Below are 20,125 nucleotides of genomic sequence, written 5' to 3'. Positions count from 1 at the left end.
ACATCTACGCTACGTGAGAAATTGTATTTATGAATTTGTCAGTCTGAAGTAAAATATCAAAAATAGATCACTCAAAGCACATATTGAGTTACATTAAATACTAGAAGAGTATCGACCATTGTTTTCTTAAAACAATTTTATGCGTATATAAATGTGTCTCGTGTTATTGTGCTTATAAATTATACTGATACATATTGCTGAGCCTTTTTACTATCTAAACTTTGGATACCTTATTACCATTTATTTTTGAAGATTTTGGATGACATTTTGTATACAAATAAATAGATTAGTGAAATAGTGAATGAGTCAATGACCATTATGGTATTAGCTTTGTATTATATTATAATTTATATTTATTTATTGACTGCTTATAAGCAAACCAAGATTAAAAATATTATTTGAGCGATATGGTTCTGGCAAAAAAGAGATTTTTTAAAATAAAAATGATTAGGATACGGAGAAGCTATTGATTGCAGAAATAATAATAGGATAAATAAGTAAGCTCAATTTTAAAAAAGTGACGGTTTCAAAGATACTTTTACAAAGCTTTAATTATAAAATATATGGCAAAAATAGAAGGAATCAACACATTTTTTTATTGTTTAAAAACGAACTCGATATTGTATACACATATGTGCTATTATAAAATAATGAAAAATCTATTTTTTTATGGAGAGAAACCTAATATTTGAGTTTGTAAATCAAACTGTGTCAAATGCTTTTTCAATATCTAGCATTAATAAGTATGTGATAATATATCTAAACACATACTTAACTTTTGTGTAAACAATTCTAATATATACTGTACAAAATTAAACTTATGTAAATGCTATATTAATTTTATATTAAAAAAAAATAAAAATATGCGAATCCAAACCAATTAAATAAAAGTCGATTATATCGATTTTCATCAACTGATTTTTCATCATTATTTACTTCTACCATCATGAAAACACTTCCATTCTGGAACGCTCCCATCATCCCGGGAAATTTGACTGGCGTCGAACAACCCTCTGGATCAAACGGCAACGCCCATTCCGCTCCGCCCAACCAATGAAAATCGCTCTATCCCCTCCATCCAACGCGGCGGGGTGTCACCGGCGTTCTTCGCTGTGAATCTGCCCGTTTCAGTTTGCCACTGGCACTCGCGCGGAACGCTTGTCTTTTTTGAATCCAAAGCACGCTGTCAAATCTCACCGCGCGTAAACAGTTATAGTTTGATACCAAAGTAAAAAGTTTTTCTGTGTTAATCTACGAAGCTATGCACTCAATGAGCGACGCAGCAGCGTTGGCCGGAATGCTACCCTTCGACTCAATGGGGTTGTACGAGCAACCCAAGCCGAGATTTATCTTCAAGATGCCGAGAGTGGTGCCTGACCAGAAAGCCAAATTCGAGTCTGACGATCTGTTCAAGAGGCTCAGCCGAGAGAGCGAGGTAAATTATTTTTATATTAATTCAATATACAAATCAATGATTCTTTTGTTTCTAGTTATAAGGAAACAATAATAATATATTATTTTTTGTTGTCAATTACGAGGATAGTGATTAATAATGCTATTATAATAATTTATAATGAATAAACACTTCAATTCAAATTTATGCATTGGTTTGACCGCACCCGAAATTCCGCCGAATTGATAACAATGGGCATTGTATGATAAAAATATGTGCTAGTATGAATTTAAATGTAATCAAAAGATTAAACAATACTACATCAAAAGAAAAGTGGCATTTTTATATTATATTATATTTTTTATAACCTAATAACCACATCAATTTTCATTGTCGATTAATATTGCAGATGATACATTTATAGCTTTAATTAATAATTAATGTATACGATTTGGTATTTAATATTTATTTGCATTTATTCGCAGCACTTGAAAAATCATAGCTTATAAATAAATCAACGCAAAATTACATTTATAATATGCGATCAATGGGTTCATAATTCTTACATCAGTGATTATTCCAGACAATAAATATTTTTATTATATTGAAGATGAGCATTTGTGTATTGTTCACTAACAGTCATTCACATATTTGCGAATGACTTTGTCGGTAAATAACAATGCACAATTAGCTTGCATTAAATCTGCGTACACAACAATTTTTATTTGTTGATCACATCGGAAAATTGTCATTTATTTTTATAAAGGCCGCCGCCAAAAAGTCCTAATCAATCTTTCTTTTCTTAAAGTATCAACATTCATTATATCTGATTGATCAGATCAGATTTACCCTGCTGTAACGCATTGGGCCTACGCCTGTCAGGTTACAACAAATAATTTAACGGCGCCATCGCAGTGGGAAGCGTTCTTTGGAAGGATTTTATTGCTTTTGACCTGAATTTTTGCCTTCTGAGAAGTGATAATTGTTTTTGCCCCCTCCTATTGACCAAAACTCGGTTTGAATATACTTGAATCAATACTCTCATATTGTAATATCGAATTGCAGATAAACTATAAAGCAATATGTGAGATGCGATTTCTTTCGCCTATTTTCCCCTGAGGGATGAGTGGTATTTTGGGCTTGACCAAATTAAAATTCTAAAACTATGATTAGTTTCAGAACTTTCATTAGGTTAGGTTTGGGTTCGAACAGAAAATAGACGTTTCGCAAATTGTCAAATTGTGTTTCATATACAATTTAGAGCAACATATAATATTTTCGCTAGTAATGTATATCTACCGGTGAAAATGTATTTGAACTTCACTAGTGAAAATATAACTTCATTGAAAATATTTAATGTAACATCGCATGAAGTATGTAAATGTATATATTACTACATATGGAAAACTAGCACCGGCCAGATAAATTGTATTTTCACTGGTTAAAACATATCTACTAGTGAAAATATATTCCGATAGGATTTCACTGAAATGGCAGATTCGAGATTGTTTTTTAAAAGCTTTTAAGGGTAACTCGAGAATTTCTGGCTTAGAATGAGGGAGATTACATTGTAGGACATACATATTTTTGGCCGAATTCAAGGGGTGCAAATGTATATACCTGCCCCCCCCCCACTAAATGACGTCCTTGGTCTTTTTTACATTTTTAAGGATAACCCGAAAATTTCTGGCTTAGAATGAGGGATATTGCATTGCAGGATGTGCTTAGTTTTGGCTTAATTCAAGGGGAGCAAATGCATCTATTTGCCCCCCCCCCTTAATGACGTCCCTGGACTCGCGATTCATTATATTTATTTACATAATTAATACACATAACATAAAATTACCGATAGCGTCACAGCTACTATTAATTTTAATTAGGTTACTCATAACGAAAGTTATTGTTTTATTTTTAGGGTACTGTAGTACAACTAAGCAAATTTTAAAACGATTGGTATATGTACTTTAAATGCGAAATAGTATAGTTTTGTAGATATTAAGTGTTTTAACAAAGCAAAAAGATTACCAGTGGTAAGATCAATGATTATTTAGGGTTCGAATTTCATATTATTAGCCTAATTGTTTACCATTTTTTATCATGTCTGTAAGATTGGAATTGCTGACTATTTAAATATACGTTTCTTCCCTAGATTATCATAATCTCAGAGATGAATATAGTGTATTAATTATTATAAATGAAGTAATCTGTTGTAATAATTTAAAATTAATAAATTCTGTGTCACTGATTTACAGACTTGTCCCACTGCATACTTTGTAGTTGTTCACTGTGTTTACCTCGTTGTTATGCATTGCCTATTAGTTGTAACGGAATATTTACAATGAATAAATAAATACCCATATCGGGGCAGGTGAAAGGCTGCTGGTATTTTGAGAGAATATCTGCTATTATCTTATATATAATTGTTCTAATCCGCTTCCGCCGTCGCTTCCGGACGCGCATAACTTTAAACGAAACATTCTCCGTTCAATTATCTACTCTGTAAATCGTATCGCTTTGTATTAACGGTGTGTAACAATACACGTAAACAAAGGAAATATATTTAATTATAATAATAAATAATATTAAAAATTAAAATTGAATTTGTTCCGATTGATTTTCGAGCCGCCGGTAATGCGTTCTGTTGTTTCGACCAATCAAAAATAAGCATTCAAATATTCAAATAGCGTCGACCAATGAAAAATAAGCATTTAAATTCAAATAGACAGTACCGTGACAACACTTTTAAATAATTATTATTTAATAATAAAATTTTGCTACGCGACAATAATTTTCATTAATTCGTCATTTGACTGAATAAAAATTAAATATATACATAATGCGTTGAGGATTAGAAGAATACATTGATTAAACTAGATAAACAATCATAAAATAATCTTCGTAATGAAATTTTCAAATTTTGAATTCCCGGCGACGGGCTCCGAGGCCTAAAAGTGAGTTTTTGCTTTTATAAATAATCGGATTGCAAATTAACTAGGTGTGTTATAACTATGAAAATTAAATATATACATAATGTATTGAGGATAAGAAGAATACATTGATTAAATTAGATAAACGATCATAAAACAATCTTTGTAATGAAATCTTCAAATTTTGAAATCCCGTCGCCGGGCTCCGAGGCCGAAAAGTGAGTTTTACTTTTATATTACATTAACATTATCATTGCTTGCTGATTTAATACACATATACGTTAGATTTTAAGAATTTTAAATTAACCAGTTATGTTTTAAACATGAACGTGTAATATATCCTTAGTATGTGAGGATTGAAAGTTAATGTCGATCAAATCAGCGCTGTCGGACAGCTTATAAATGTGTAGTTTCTTGGATGTTATCTAATAAACGTCATTTTACAATGATTATAAATATGTGATTGCATACCTGGAATAATCGATAGCCAAAATATCTAAGAGTGGGTTATTTTTAATTCCGATGTGGCAAAATAGGTACAATTTTTGTTCTGTGCCATCATTCCTCTTTCTGAATAGCCAAATTTAAGATATTCAGTTACATCAAACTTATGTAGTATGTTCTTTATAAAAAGATAATACTTGCTGACAGTGACTTCAACACGAGAAGATTAACTCTTTGTTTATATATACCAATTCTACGTTGTAGCCATATAGGTCATCAAATTGTTCCATCATTGCTTCTGAAAAATAATTAAAAAACAATAAGACTCCTATCACGAGTAAACATTGAACACATTATTACTACTAATATAATCCATAAATTAAATTTAAACGACAACCAAAGAACACAATTGATGGATGTACTGTAGAGGATTAAACACGTAGATTGGCATCTTTTCATCTTCTACAAAATTGTCACAATATGTCATATATTTTTTATTATTACTAGCATTGCAATATGTTTAATTAACTTCGGTATGTATACCTTTAATTGCCAAATCACCGCTGTTTGTCTTTTAATATTAGATCCTGGAAAGTCAATAGTAATTTTGTTAGAATAACCGTGTTATATTATTCATTTATAACTAAACACTTACTGGCACACCCGCAATTTATAGTTTTGTCTATAATTTCAAATGCTGCATCACTTGAATCATCTTCAATTGTCACTTTGTAACAAAAATCCCGCGATTATAACATATTTCTTGCCAGATCTGACAGAAGAACTGTCAAAGCAAATTTGGGAAGTCCCGCGCTTGAGAACGAACTAAATTGATTTTAACGAGCGAAATTGATTTTAACGAGCGAAATTTATTTTAACGATTTAAATTGTATAAAATTTATTAAAATATGTATAAAAATCATCAAATACAAAAAAAAATGTTTTTTAAAATATTTTTTTAGTTTATAGATTTAAAATATAATATAAATAATGTGGATATGTATTAGCTTCTCTATACAGAAAAAATATGTACCTAAATTTTGGCGAACGTTGGCAATTTAAAGTTTTAGTTTTTAGAGAATTTTTAAAACTTTGCTTTAAAAAGTCAAAAAGGGGCAAAGTTTCAAAAAAAGTACTATTCATTACTAACCAACTACTAAGCGCACAGTATTGCAAAAATCCATCTTACTGACGCCTTTGAAACTAAACTACACAAAAATGTATAACACTAATTTAAATATTTTTTAAATTAAAAGTTTCAGAATAAAATTTCAATATTTATTCAAAATATTTTTTTCAACATTAAAAATATTTTTTATTTTATTATGGATTTTAAATATTAATCATTTATTATAGATTTTAAATATCATTAGTTCATTATTAATTTTAAATATAGTGAAAACTTTTTACACTCATTAATTATTAAAATATATAATGCTGCGCAGAAAAACATTTACTTTAAAAAATATGTAAATCAAAATATTTTTTAATCAAAAAAGACAAAGGTTTCAAAATTATTAATATTTTCAAAACGCACTTTTGGTCTAAAGTAACAGATTAGGTGCTTGATATCTTTAGTTTATTGTTTCTTTCTCATTAGTAAATGTAATTAAAAACTGACTTTTATATTTACACATAAAACATAGAAATATTTTTTTTAAATTATAAAGTAACTTATGATGTCACCAAAAAACTTTTTTATTACGAAAATTTAAATTTATGATATAATTGTGTTATGCAGCGTTAAAACTGGCACTCAAACACATAAAATACCCTAAAACACAATCAATGACTTATAATCACTCACATTGCACTAACTTTATATGATCGATTGTGTTGTTGCGTTAGTAAGGTGTAACAAAATATTTTTTCATATCAGTAATATTTTTGAGCGGATGTGTAGCCGATGCTATTTATTATAATTATTTATTAAACTGTAAACCTACTTTTAAATGATACAAAATGTTACGTTTCAATAATATTTTTTATGTTGAAAACATTTTGATATTTTTTGTTTTATTAATATTTAGTAAAGTTACAAACCTATTTTAAAAAATAATACAACGAAATCTCTTTGTAACGAATACCGAAATAACAAAATTCCCAGTATAACGAATCTTTAATTTGTCCCCTAAAAACTTGCATACAAAATGTTTTCATTATAACGAAGACTAATCTCAGTATAACGAAATATTTTGATCCAAATTTAAGAATGACGTTGCAACTTTACACAATATTTCTCCACATTCAGTTCGTCCTTGACTTGGTGTGTGACAGATGTGTTCAAAAGCAATATTTACAGGTGTTTCGCTGACCCTCAAACTTTTTTTATAAAACATTTTTTTCACAAATTTTATTGTGTTTCATACATTTTCCTTAAACAAGGACAAAAAACGATCTGTCAACCTTATAAGAGGTTATTTTGATGCTGTAGTAATATAGTAATTTAAAATAAAATAAAAATATATGATCTTCCCTACATTCAATATAACGTATTTTCAGTACACCAAAATTTATTCATTGGTTTCGTGAGCTTCGCTGTATTGAAATTTCATAGTACAATTTTTAATTTATTATTATCTAGCCAAGTTTTAAACCTATTCATAAATGATATACAATATTTAGATTTATCATTAAATATCTAAGTTTTAATATAACGATAAAATCTAACGTTGTAAATCTAATAAATAATATAAAATGTTTTCTTCTGGAAATATTTAGTCAAGTTGTAAACCTATTTTCAAATGAATTGAAAATGTTAAGTAGTTTTTTATAGATTGAACTATTTTGTCTATCATTGAAAATCCTAAATAGTAATGTCCAATTTGAACCATTAAATTTAAAAAAATGTTTTAAAAAATCAGAACGAAGCAAAAATTATATTTAAAACCCAAAAAGTTGAGGGTCCGGTATTCGCACACTCGCTAGCTATCGGTACCTCACGATAGTGAGGTACCGACAGCTAGTTATATATAAATAGGCAAAGAGTATAACTGTATTGTTTAAAAAAAAATATATTTTATCGGTAATTGTTCAATTGTTTTTATTTTGTTTTTTTTTACTTAGGTCCGATACACTGGTTACCGCGACAGACCTTTGGAAGAAAGGCAAGTCCGCTTCCAGAACGGATGCAGAGAAGGTCACACAGAAGTAGCATTCACAGCCACTGGAACGAACCTCCAGCTAGTCTTTTCACATGCACCCTATGCAGATCGGGAATGTGACTTTCAGAAGGAAAGAGGAAAGGTAAATTACATTCACACTCACATTAGAATATATAAAATCGTTCCGGATGCAGCAATAGAATCGTTCATAGTTGTAGTAGTAGTCACCAGTTTCTCGGTTTTTCCCAGCGACCGTTTTATCCCGCAATAGCAACCGGAACTGACTGCTCGTTGCCTAATAAATAGAATCGGATCACGTAATTGTCAGCAAGTCCGCTAGGTAAAAGGACGTCAACCTGGAAATTCCGTCGTTACCGGCAAATGAGATGCACAGATTGACGTCATTTAGACGTCTGTTCTCGCCGACGACGTGCATTACCAATTGCACACCGGTTTTTTTTCAGTGTATTCTCAAGAACAATAATTATTGTGTGGTGTAATTTGCGTTGATGTTGTATTATATTATAATTGGAGTTTCTGTTTAGTTGGCAAAATACCTTATAAATCGTCTCGAATAATAATTTTGATCTTTATTATGTCGTATATTTCAAACATATGTAGAATTTTCCCAGCAGATTCCTTAATTTATCTGACGTAACTATTAAAGAATCGCTGGATTAAAATCAGCTGTAGATTGCCATGCACCTCTTATTCCATGAACTGCGCTACAAAAACATAAGATAAAAAATGTATAATAGTGTTTGCCACAGCTTCCAATTTTTAGCTTGTCTTTGAGCTTGTGTCATGGAGGTGATTGCTCGTACAGGAAGCTTAGCGTAATTCTGAGGTCGAAGGAGAAGTTGTGTTTTAGACTTGACCTTGTGAAAGTCTAAAACTATACTTAGTTTTAGAACTTTCATTAGGTTAGGTTTTGGTTTGAACAGCAAATGAACGTTTCGCAACTGTCGAATTGAATTTCATAGAGCATCATATAATTTCTCTGGCGCCCATCAGTAAAATTATATTTTAGCTAATAGAAATATATATCTATTGGTGAAAATGTTTTTAGACTTCACTAGTGAAAATATATCTTCTCTGTAACATTCACACATCGCATGTAAATAAATGTATATATTACTACATATGGAAAAGTTTAAATCATATAATTTCACTAGCACCTGCCAGATAATATTTTCACTAGTAAAATATAATATATATTTAACAAAGAAAATGTGTTTCGATATAATTTCACTGAAATGACATATTTTAACAAATATTTTCTGGATAAATCTGAGACGCATTAACGCGTTAATTGCATCTGAGATTAAGAAACGATTTCCAACTCTATATGAGGATAAACTCAAACTAATCAAGTTTTTTGATAATATTGTCAATGATACAGATAACTGGGACACAAATACGTTTATGACCGCTAAATGTTATGCATTATCGTTGAAAGATTTCGATTTTTAATAAAAGACAAAAAAGCTTTCGAGCCACTAAAAAAATATGTAGAGAAGATGATATAACTAATATCAACAAAGAGTATCTGCTGCGATAATTACCACTGTAGTAGAATAAATGGAGTTAATATTTAAAGAAACTTCAGTTTATAATATAAGTTGCTTCTAAAAATGTATATCTTAATTTCCCTTCTGAACGTATGGAGATTTATTTGGTTCTTCAAAATTGAAATGTGAATTGATGGCCATATACAGTCTATTGCATTTTTCTGCCAAAACGGTTCCGAAGATTATAAAATTCTTAAAGGAAATAGAACTGGAGGATGAAGCGTTGAAGCGTCAGTATTTCAACAGTCGAACGTACCTTCTCATGTTTGACATAAAATCATCAGTTCGCCAGGTTTTTCACGCTTTCACTAATGTCGGAAGAAAAAGTTTTACATGAAAATTACAAAATCAGACAAATTTACTCCATAGAGTAATTAAGAAATTTCTTCAAAAAACGATAGAAGGACTGCCCTTGCATATAAATAAATGATTTTGAAAATTCACGTAATTAGTTCCAATTTATTCAATGGTAACACCATAATTTATGGTATGTAATAGGTTCATTAAATTTATTCACAATTTTTCTTTATGAAGTAGACATTGTCTGGTAGTTAATACTTACTTGTAGGTATTCATTGTCTGATTCACTTATCCAGTTCGTATAGATTTACCCCGTTGTAACGCATTGGATGTCTGTCTGGTTAAAATGGAAGATTTAAAATAAATAAATGTATAGTTGAAATAGAGACATTTTTCTAATGTTTTTTTTTTCCATACCTAGTCCCCTGTTTTAAAAGTTATGGCACGCTACTGATACCCATATTTGAGTACATTTCCAAAAGTCCATAACCCCCTTCCACTCTCTTTGTTAAAATCCACCGAGACGTGTTTTATTAGATTTATAAGCGCACACGGCCCCTTATAAGAACGCACAATATTTTGATGTGCCCTCAAAGGGAGGAACTGGTGTCGCGCCGGGTGAAATATGCCCGTTCAATTGTTTTGCCCCAAAAAGGGGTGGAATCGCAACTCGAATGCGGGGGGTTACGTCTGCCTCCCGGCTCTCTTTTGGAAGGGGGGGAAAAAGGGGGATCAGTCGGCCATTTTGAATTTTCCACCCGACTTTGTACGCATTCGTATGTATTTTACTTGTGACTATTTTATTATTTAAAAAAATATTAACAATACATTTCACAGATACAAACGCGCTCATTATTTTGTGACTTTAATTTTAAATATTCATTACATATATTATTATATTATTATATTTATAATATATTATATATTATAAATATTTAATAATTATTAATACACGTTATGATAGTTTATTTTATTTTACTGATCATCAACTTTAATAGAATTATTTATTTATCAAATAATAGTTGCCGATATAAAATTAATTATAAATCTAGGTTCTGTTTCGTCCGGTTATCCATCTCGATACTATTCGCCATCAATTTATTCCTACGATTTCAGTGGGAACATTTTAGCTAGAGAAACTTCCACTAAAGATCTCAGAATCACTCAAGAGTTTGCTCTATACGTTAGCGATGCTGTGTAGAGCAAACGAGATGCTCCGCTTTGTTATGAGAAACGCATTTTACTTTGAAGATCCGTCAGTTATTCGCGTTCTTCTATGACACTTTAGTTTGCAGCATTTTTGAACCGGAATCTATAATTTGAAACCCCTGGAATCTATAATTAAACACTCCCTCTTAATCAAAAAGGTTGTAAATATACCTACTATATGAAAGGATATTTATATAGGAGAGATATAACTCTTGAGCCTAGATGCTGTTTTGAAATTTTGCAAGTTGCATCTCCAAATAATCAATTTACATTCATTGGAAACCATTTAATTCCATGATAACGTAGACTACTACATCCGGATAATTATTTTAATTGTCTGTTCCAGGCTTCTAAATTTATTTTATCTTTCATATATATTTTAAAAAATACACTCTTTACCTTAATTAACCCGATGGGGTATTTTTATTGCGATAATGTGTTTTTTTCGGTGACAAAATTTTATCTTTCTTCGGTCAAGTTGGTAATTTACGAGCCGGTGACGTTTTTACTGTCGTATTTTTTATATTACCTAGGTGTTTATAGTTTGTGTACCAATAAGTGAAAATATATCATAATATTTAATTATTAAGTCAGTTCTATTACCTATAATCTAAAGAAACGCTCAAAATACCGATAAGTACATTACTAATAGATCTTCTAACATTTATATCGTGAGAAATATTTTTTAACAGTGCTAAAATAATAGTTATAATAAAACAAATTAAAAGCTAGATTTATTTAATATATATTTATATTCGACGTAGTGCATGTATATAATTATTACGAAAATCTGAATGAAAGGGCGCGGTCTTTATAATTTATTGTCATTGGGCTTAAAAAATATATATTGTTGAACCATTAATAATTTAAAAGACACCCACAAAAAACACCCAAATGTATTATTTTATTAAATAGTGGTACACGATAAAACTACAAAATTTTATCCTAAAATAAAAAATGCCCGTTTTCATTTTTCCGAGTATTTTTTTTCTCCCGAGTAGTGCATCCTAAAACCCGGCCAAATTCATTATTCGTTTGTCAGTTATTTTTTGTGCATAAATTAACCGGGTACCCGGTTCAATTTCGGGTAATTTTTGTCCACTATTATATACTGACACAAAGCTATAATTTATTATTAAATTATGTACGTATTTCTAAATGGGTTAGGCAAAATAGAGCAATAGCTGGAGAATTATGCATCTTGAAAATTGTTTGAAATGTAGTATATTTCATATGAAGAAATAAACTATTATATTAAAAGTAAAATAACTAGGTACCAGTTAAAAATAACAGTTCGGGTATCTGGTTCTGGTTCTACCCGGGTCGCAAGCCCTACTCTCTGAGTGGAAAAAATTAAAACCGTAAGCACTCGTTAAAATAGTTGTAGGTATTCAGATAAGTTCAGATAAAGTTGAGAAAACTATATTAAAAAAAATTCTGAAGTTCTAAATAAATTTAGTACATATCAATATCAAACTAATTTATTATCTATATGGTAATTAAATTAAAACCATTTTTGTGAAAATTCAACTGTGGTGTTTTTTTCATTAGTTTAAAATCAAAATTCGGCTAAACTATGTACCATACATGGCTCTGTTGTATTCATTTTCCAGACAATACAAAACATCTCGTTAGATATTCATAGGGACTCGAAAGGGGGCACGCTCTCCCGAGTGCCTATTAATTAGCGCCGCCCGTCAGCTTTTCACGAGGGGCGTCGTCCGATCAATAAAACTTCGTTCGGTGGTGGGGAGCGACGCCGACGCCATTTTGTACGCAGGGAAAACGAATAAATGTCGCAAGCAGAGCAGATTTTCAATTTATTACTCTTGAGAGTGATTTTCATACTGTTTATATATTTCCGATAAATTTTAAGCATGTTAATGTTTGAGATCGCCAAAAATGTAGTTAACCGTTGATATATTTACGCATCCTACAACTTTGGGATTATTAAAAAAAAAGCTTGCGTGTGGAAGATTCGTTTCCTTCTCGGCACGCGACCACCTGACGCGTCAGATGTTTGAAGAACATCCACGCTTGTGGATGAAGTATAGCTTTTGTATAAAAAATGGATGTTAAATATATCTACATACAAGTGCTATTTAATTTGCTTTCGTGTAAAAAACGCATATAAGAACATGAATTTCAATCTTTTTATATATCATAATCAATATGTGTTAATTGTTATAGGTTCATTTAGTCTCAAGATTAATAATGAACGGAGTCTGCGTGGCGTGGCGGGGATGGCTAGATCTGGAACGTCTTGATGGAGCCGGCGGCCTTGAATTAGACACAGAAAGAGCAGCGCAAGAAGATGCTCTTTTGAGAGACCAGATCGAGCGTTATAACCAGCGTCTGAGAGACTTTGAAGAGAAGCAAAGAGCTTACAGAGACCACGCGCACCAAGATATGGAGGTAAATTCAATTCTTTATAACAATATTCCTTTTCGAGTATGTTGTTATTAATAATATGTTAAATTGCAGTTGCGCATGGCAGGGGGCCTTCATCATCAGCCGAGATGCCACCAGCAGTCTCCAAGACACCCTCAGCATGGTTCTTCTTTGAAACCGCACTCGCAAGGAGCTATTCTCTCCTAATGTCAATACTCGGCGCCAAGATCTGGCCTTTTCTAGAACTTCTGGACTCGAATGTGATGGCAAAACCATCTAAAACAACGTGCCATAATATCCAGAATTTTTGAAAGCTGCATTGGTGTCATTTTGTTTTGATTTTAACCTTAGCAATGAAAAAATGACGAATGAAGTATTATAATTTTTTTATATTTGAATCATGTGAAAAGATTATGATATTTAAAAAACTGACATTATAACCTAATCGATATTTATTAATTTAACGTTTGTAAGTATAACGTTTATTAATTTTGCGTCTGAGCGACGTAGAATGTGAAGTTACTGTACACTGTATCACATAAATAATAATTACATGTATTCTTTTGACAATGCACTCAAGATTTATGTATGTGCGTGTATTAAATATAGTTTATTCAAACTTCAGATATTTTGGGGTAGGAATATTATATAATGATCTTAGTGGACAGTGAAAATGTAGTCATGAGTGCTCCTAGATGTGTATAAAAGTACGTAATCGGTAATACGTGTATGATGAAATAAAATAACTTTTAGTCAACATTTTCTTACATAATTAAAAATAGTAATTCAATTTTATCGTTAATCATCAACTTGATATTTTTCTTTAAATTCTGAAATAAATTTTCTTTTGATATGAAAAAAACACATGTTATTTAATTTTAAGTTTATTATTACATTTAGTTAATGTTTAATATGTGTTGTGATATTTGTAAATAAACATAACTTTGATATACATATTTGTGCATTTTATTCATATCATAAAATATTATTATTATTAAACCCATCGTAAAACAAGTAATGGAGAACAGCTGGCTAAGGACAGAAAACATACAATAATTCAACCCCAACAGATATGCATTATCGCATATAAAATCTCAGTGCACCATTGCCAGAGAAGATTCGGAAAGTGATACAATCATAGCCTTTACAGATAAGAACAGAGGACGTGATCAATAGCTACTTCAGTAATGCATAGTAATCGTATTCCTTATATATTAATAAAGACGTTTTTATAAACGATATTACTTTTAAAGTATAAAACAAATTAACTTTCATTTTTCTTACGCCGCATCTGAATATATACATGTATTTTTTTAATTTGTCAATTACTTTCTCAACAGATGATATCTCCGAAAAGATTATTGTATGAACATTGCAGTGAAAGTACACATGCTGCGGTTCACTTTGACATTTCATTCCCTAGAATTAATATGAAGTGGTTGTACTTCATTCATTGTTCACCTCATATAATTACTTATTTAATGCGCCTTATTCTTTCCATAAGCTTTGCATGTCGCTGTTTCCCAATCGCTTCACTATAAAAAAACAGTATTGGCATAATGATAAAATAATATTCTTATGAGATTATTCTTCCATAACTAATGAATATTCTGATTGAATCACTTACAACTTTTTTATGTAAGGCGATAACTGAAGCGTATCATTACTATTAAGAAGCTCTGATTATCTACTTAACACGATCGCGTGAAATATCAAACGTGCGGGTCCGGCTTTATCGCGATCGTAATAATACGATCGGGGTGCTTCTCGCCGTTAAATTGTTACTAATTTATGGCGTTTTCACAAATGACCATCGGCCGTGACACAGTGAGTTCGTGCCCCATGAACACAGGGCCGGATCGCCGATAATGACCGGCAATTAGTGCTCACCTGTCGTAACCCTCTTTGGAGGTACTTCCTGTTTGTTTCTATTGTAGGGGTATCGATTTCGAGGCGCGACAGTTGTTGCGCAATTTATTACCCTGAACGCGTGCTTTCGTGCTGTTGACGAGGCTAAATTTGTAACATTTTACGAAACAATTATCTTTACTGCCTCTCCCCGTTTAAGGCTATTAAAAACTACAATGTATAGTGAGCGAGTGAGCGAGTTCACGCACGACGGAAGCTAGAGACTATAGTAAATCACCCTAGTGCCTCGTGTGAAAAACAAATACGGATCTAATTGTTGCGATAAGTACCTTGATTTGAACCAACTTAACGTGATAATATGATATTTAATTATTAAGAATTCAATACAATGCAGTAACGTAAGATGAGGAAGAATTAAACAAATTTTAATTGGAAATACGGTGGGGTCTCGTACGGCAAACGATGAAATTTTCGCAGTACAAAATCGGATATTCGGCGAGAACACTGTCACTGACGTCAAGAAAATTACTATTGAAACCAAGAAATATCATTGCCAAACAATAAAAAAAAGCTATTGAATCATTGAAACCGCTACAATGAATCCACCGTAAGCTTATGACAAGAGCATCAGTAAAAAAGTAATCTGTCTAAAATCCAAGTATATCTATGATTACCAGATTATAAAGGAAGGACTACTGTAATACATGAGAAGTAGGGTTTTCATTGGTATTCGCCCAATTTTGAACTATACGAATATTCGTATAGTTTTTTCGAATAAAATTTAAAAAAATATATACTTGAGAAACACGGGTAGTCGTTTTCGCCGGTTATGTGTCACCCTATAAATATGTAAAACATAAAAAAATCGTTCAAATTAATTTTTTATGAGAATTTTCATAGAAACATTTTTGACAAAAAAATTAAATTTGTATGAATATTTTTTTATGTTTTATAACTGCTGCATAAGAAAGGGTAGATCCGTGCCAGATGTTTGAAAATATGCATAAGTGACTAGTGCCGGTCTATATCCATAATTCTTTATGCGCCTTTGTGTTTAGAAATACGACAATGAGACGCTTTTTTAAATGCTTTCCAAAAACATTTGTGAATAGAATGTTTGTGGCGGTTTTTACTATGACTGAATTCGCAGAAATCGTTCGTCGAAAGAAACAAAATGTTAGAAAGGCCCACCCTTTATTTTCGTTTAACAGTTATTTCAAAAATAGGCGTGCGTCGCTAATTTTTATGAAGTTATAAGCTATTTGTATTTGTTGTTTCAAGCTTTATTTCAATCAGATTAATAATTTGGTCGCGGTTAATTTATTTATATATATATTTCATTTAAATGCAAATCAGCACAAAACAAACTCCGATACGGATCCGATGAAACATTTTTAAAATGTTAATATGTTCCATAAAATTGCATTCATAGAGCGATACTACGAAAAAAACGTTTCTTCAGTGAAAATACATAATAAATAATTAACTTACATGTTAACATGGAATTTATTAGTATAATTTTAAATTAAAAAAATATATTTTTATATTTATTTATTATAATACAGTGAAATCTCTTTGTAACGAATACCGAAATAACGAAATTCCCAGTATAACGAATCTTCAATTTGTCTCCGAAAAACTTTCATACAAAATGTTTTAATTTTTTCTTCGGTCCCGTGAGCTTCGCTGTACTGAGATTTCACTGTATTATGAAAAAAAATCATTAAAACATAATAAAAATACTGGTGATTTTTATATTACTTCTAATTATTATTTCATCTGTTATGAATATCATGAAATTTGCAGATTATTTATTTTGCAATATTTTATTTGTAATAAAATAACAAATAAAACGTATTACATTTCCGGGAAAATCAAAATATTTTTGTGGTTTTTCGTTACTTCATTTGTGTTATCAAATTTATTTGCGGTTTATAATCTCACTGTGAATGATTATATTACAATAAAAAATCTTAATCCTAAGAGAAGTCTTTATGCTTAAAAACTTAAAACGTACTTTAAATAAAAAATATGTATACAATATCTATTACTAATATATTCTTCCTTGCATTATGACACATTTTTGTTATATAAATATACATATAAAAATGAATATTCATATGCATATTTTTTATTGATTAAACGATTTTGACATACTTGAAAATAATATATTTTTTCAACTACTGGCTATCATCTATATTATCCCAATGAAAGAAATTCGCACAGTCGAGGGCGATGCGTAATCTAATAAATAATGTTATTTATAGATTTCGTTCTGTTGTGTTCAGAAATTCCACACTCTTATAAATTCTCAACAATACACGGTAACTTTTATGTTTATTTATATTTTCATTCATGCCGAAGAAAACCATTGAGCGTATAATGCGCTATGGCGATCTTGTATCAAAGTAGTCGCTTTCGAGAGGCTTTACACATGGTAGCTCACAAAAAAAAGTGTCAATGACTGTGATGTATTGGGTGTCATTTTCATTGTTGGTGTATAATATATCAATACCTGATGAGTTCTCGTAAGACGATATCTTATTTGTACAATTTTACACCTGATAGATAGTAAGAGAAGTAAAGAATGTGGTACTTTTTACCTGGATCAAATTAGGAAAGTTTTTAGTAAAATCTTTCGAATGCCTTTGTCGCAAATTTTATACATTCCCGGTAATTGTAAAATGTTAAAGGGTAATCAGTGCTACAAAAACAGTAAAAATAGTTAATCTAAATTAATTAAAATTAATCTAAAATATTGTTCATTACTTAAAAACTGCTTCAGTTTTCAATAATATGATATAAGAAACGTATATTTTTATTTTATTTGATATTATTTTACGTTATAATAAGCTTTTATATATAAATGTTTATTATAAGATTAAAAATAAATATACATTACAATTAAATATAATATGCTTGTTTATAAACATTTTCGAGTTTGCAAGAGGAATTTAATAAGATAAAATAAAACTAGTAATAAAAATGTAAAATTTATTTATATACCTAGAGATACCTAAAAAATAATTTATGCTTCTAAAGCAAAATATGTTTAGCATTTCATGTTTATGATTAATTAGCTTTGGTTTTATCGAAGTCACTATTTCTAGAGATTAGTGGGTTAATATGGTTTTGCCTATTATGTTTATAATATTTTTCGGTATGAATATGGCAATGTTATTAAATTGTATGTATTACAAATCTACTATGAAATTTTTAAGATTAATATATTATTACCGGTCTAATTAACTGATTAAATAGTATTTTTTTTGTGAATGCGTTTTACTGTTAAATATCGGTTTTAAGGCCGCAATGGCAGCAACCCTTTTGGACCTGAGTTTCACGATATATTTAGATAAATTTATTTTAGGTATTAGCATAATTTTATATATACATTTAGTAACCCTAGCTTGTAGCAAATATATGTGTTATTGTAATTAAAAACATTATTTTCTACGCAATAAAATTCATCAAAAAGTGAATACTCTTTAGCGAAAAAGAAGCCTTAAAAATTGTTGGTAGCGCATTCAGGACATGCGATACTCGCATTTTTATATAAAAAATATCATATCGAATGTAAACAAGAATTTCTAGATTAAAAAAATAAGAAAACTTGAGGTCTTGATATTGAGTTGAACCCATAAAAATCTCAAAGTATCAAATGATCGTCAGGTATGTTACTATTAAAAAAAGTTTGTAACGAATCTATGTTTTGCTGTTGTGCAAGCAAACGTTTTAATCCTTTTACCAGGAGCTATAGCATTTCAGGCATTGAATTATTGTAAATTTATGAATTGTATCCAGCGGGGATAAGCCGTCGGATTTATTTTGCTTCGTTCACCCCCGACGGGGTTAATACAACGTGAAATAGTTTATTTAAAAGGGTTTAAACTTTTCGATAAAAAATGTTTATAACGCATTAGGAGCAAGCTTTTGTTAAGGATGTTGGCTAGGACTAGGGCTATTGTTAGACTAGGACTATACATGTCGCACACTCGGCGACGTTTATCCCGCTTGTTGTGAGGATGTGAGAAGAGGGCACAATGAGCAGCGCCTTACAAAAGGCAATGTAAACTTTATATAAGTAATTGATGACAGTTTTGAACTGTTCAATGGGCTCGATGAAATCGAGAAGAAGGAGATCGAATTGAGACTGCAAACGGTTTCACGCGGGGAGTGTGCGAAAAATGATTCGAAACATAACTATAGTATACATCTTAGCTCTGGCAAAATAATATCTGCAGTGAGATAAACATATTACGAATAATCTTATGTAGTTTAAAATTAAATCTAAAAACGGATTCATTTAATGATTTTCAATATAGTACTGGGAAAGACAATCTTCATTGAGGAAAAGTACTAAATAAATCTTGATTATATTATTAAAAAAGCTGGTGTCCAAAAAAATCTGAAGGCGATGTTATATAAAGAAAACTTTCCAGTTATTCTGTCATATTATATATATCAGAATAACTGATTTGATATAAGAACAACCAATGTAAAAAAATAATTAATATAAATTGTAAATTCAATTTTATATAGAGGTAAAATTTTGTTTCTAAAGATTTATACAATGTTTTAATTTTCTGGTTGCTTAATATTTGTAATGTATTTAATCTTGTAACGAAATTCCAGGTCCTGAATATATTTTAAATTTCGATATGTATCCTGACACTAATTCACATACCATTCTTATCACTATACCGTACTTTGTGAGCTTACTGGGGTTGTATACGTGAAAATTTAATCTTCCACACCATGGGATCATGTATGTTTCGGCTTGGTTTGTACATATTTTTTGTCAGATATGTTTTGGCTTGGTTTGTACATATTTTTTAATCTTTCGGAGAAATAATCAATTATTTTTTGTACTTTGAACAGTAATCCTACATTATCAGGAATATTTTCATTATTGGA

At 30.5% G+C, this 20,125-nt stretch overlaps 1 protein-coding gene and 1 long non-coding RNA gene across 4 annotated transcripts; one reads left to right on the top strand and one right to left on the bottom strand.

Annotated features, from left to right (window-relative positions):
- The first annotated feature begins 1,102 nt into the window (after positions 1–1,102).
- On the top strand, positions 1,103–14,293 carry LOC148236233 (protein big brother-like). The gene is made up of 4 exons (XM_088185041.1): positions 1,103–1,435; positions 7,831–8,010; positions 13,139–13,363; positions 13,433–14,293. Exons 1-4 carry the CDS (start codon positions 1,262–1,264, stop codon positions 13,544–13,546), a joined length of 693 nt encoding a protein of 230 aa, XP_088041167.1. The 5' UTR covers positions 1,103–1,261; the 3' UTR covers positions 13,547–14,293.
- On the bottom strand, positions 4,780–5,557 carry LOC148236234 (uncharacterized). Of its 3 annotated transcripts, XR_015809430.1 has the most exons (5): positions 5,420–5,557; positions 5,308–5,351; positions 5,162–5,226; positions 4,962–5,062; positions 4,780–4,890 (listed from the first exon to the last, which is right to left on the bottom strand). It is a non-coding gene; the product is annotated as an uncharacterized LOC148236234 (long non-coding RNA). The 3 variants fall into 3 exon arrangements; XR_015809431.1 differs by lacking the exon at positions 5,162–5,226; XR_015809429.1 differs by lacking the exons at positions 4,780–4,890; positions 4,962–5,062 and having other exon boundaries at positions 5,089–5,226.
- Positions 14,294–20,125: the final 5,832 nt, after the last annotated feature.

The sequence above is a fragment of the Plectrocnemia conspersa genome, unplaced genomic scaffold, assembly GCF_051122295.1.
Source record: "Plectrocnemia conspersa isolate PC_06_02 unplaced genomic scaffold, ASM5112229v1 ptg000004l, whole genome shotgun sequence".
NCBI classification, from domain to species: domain Eukaryota; kingdom Metazoa; phylum Arthropoda; class Insecta; order Trichoptera; family Polycentropodidae; genus Plectrocnemia; species Plectrocnemia conspersa.
This window is presented reverse-complemented; position numbering and strand designations above follow the sequence as displayed.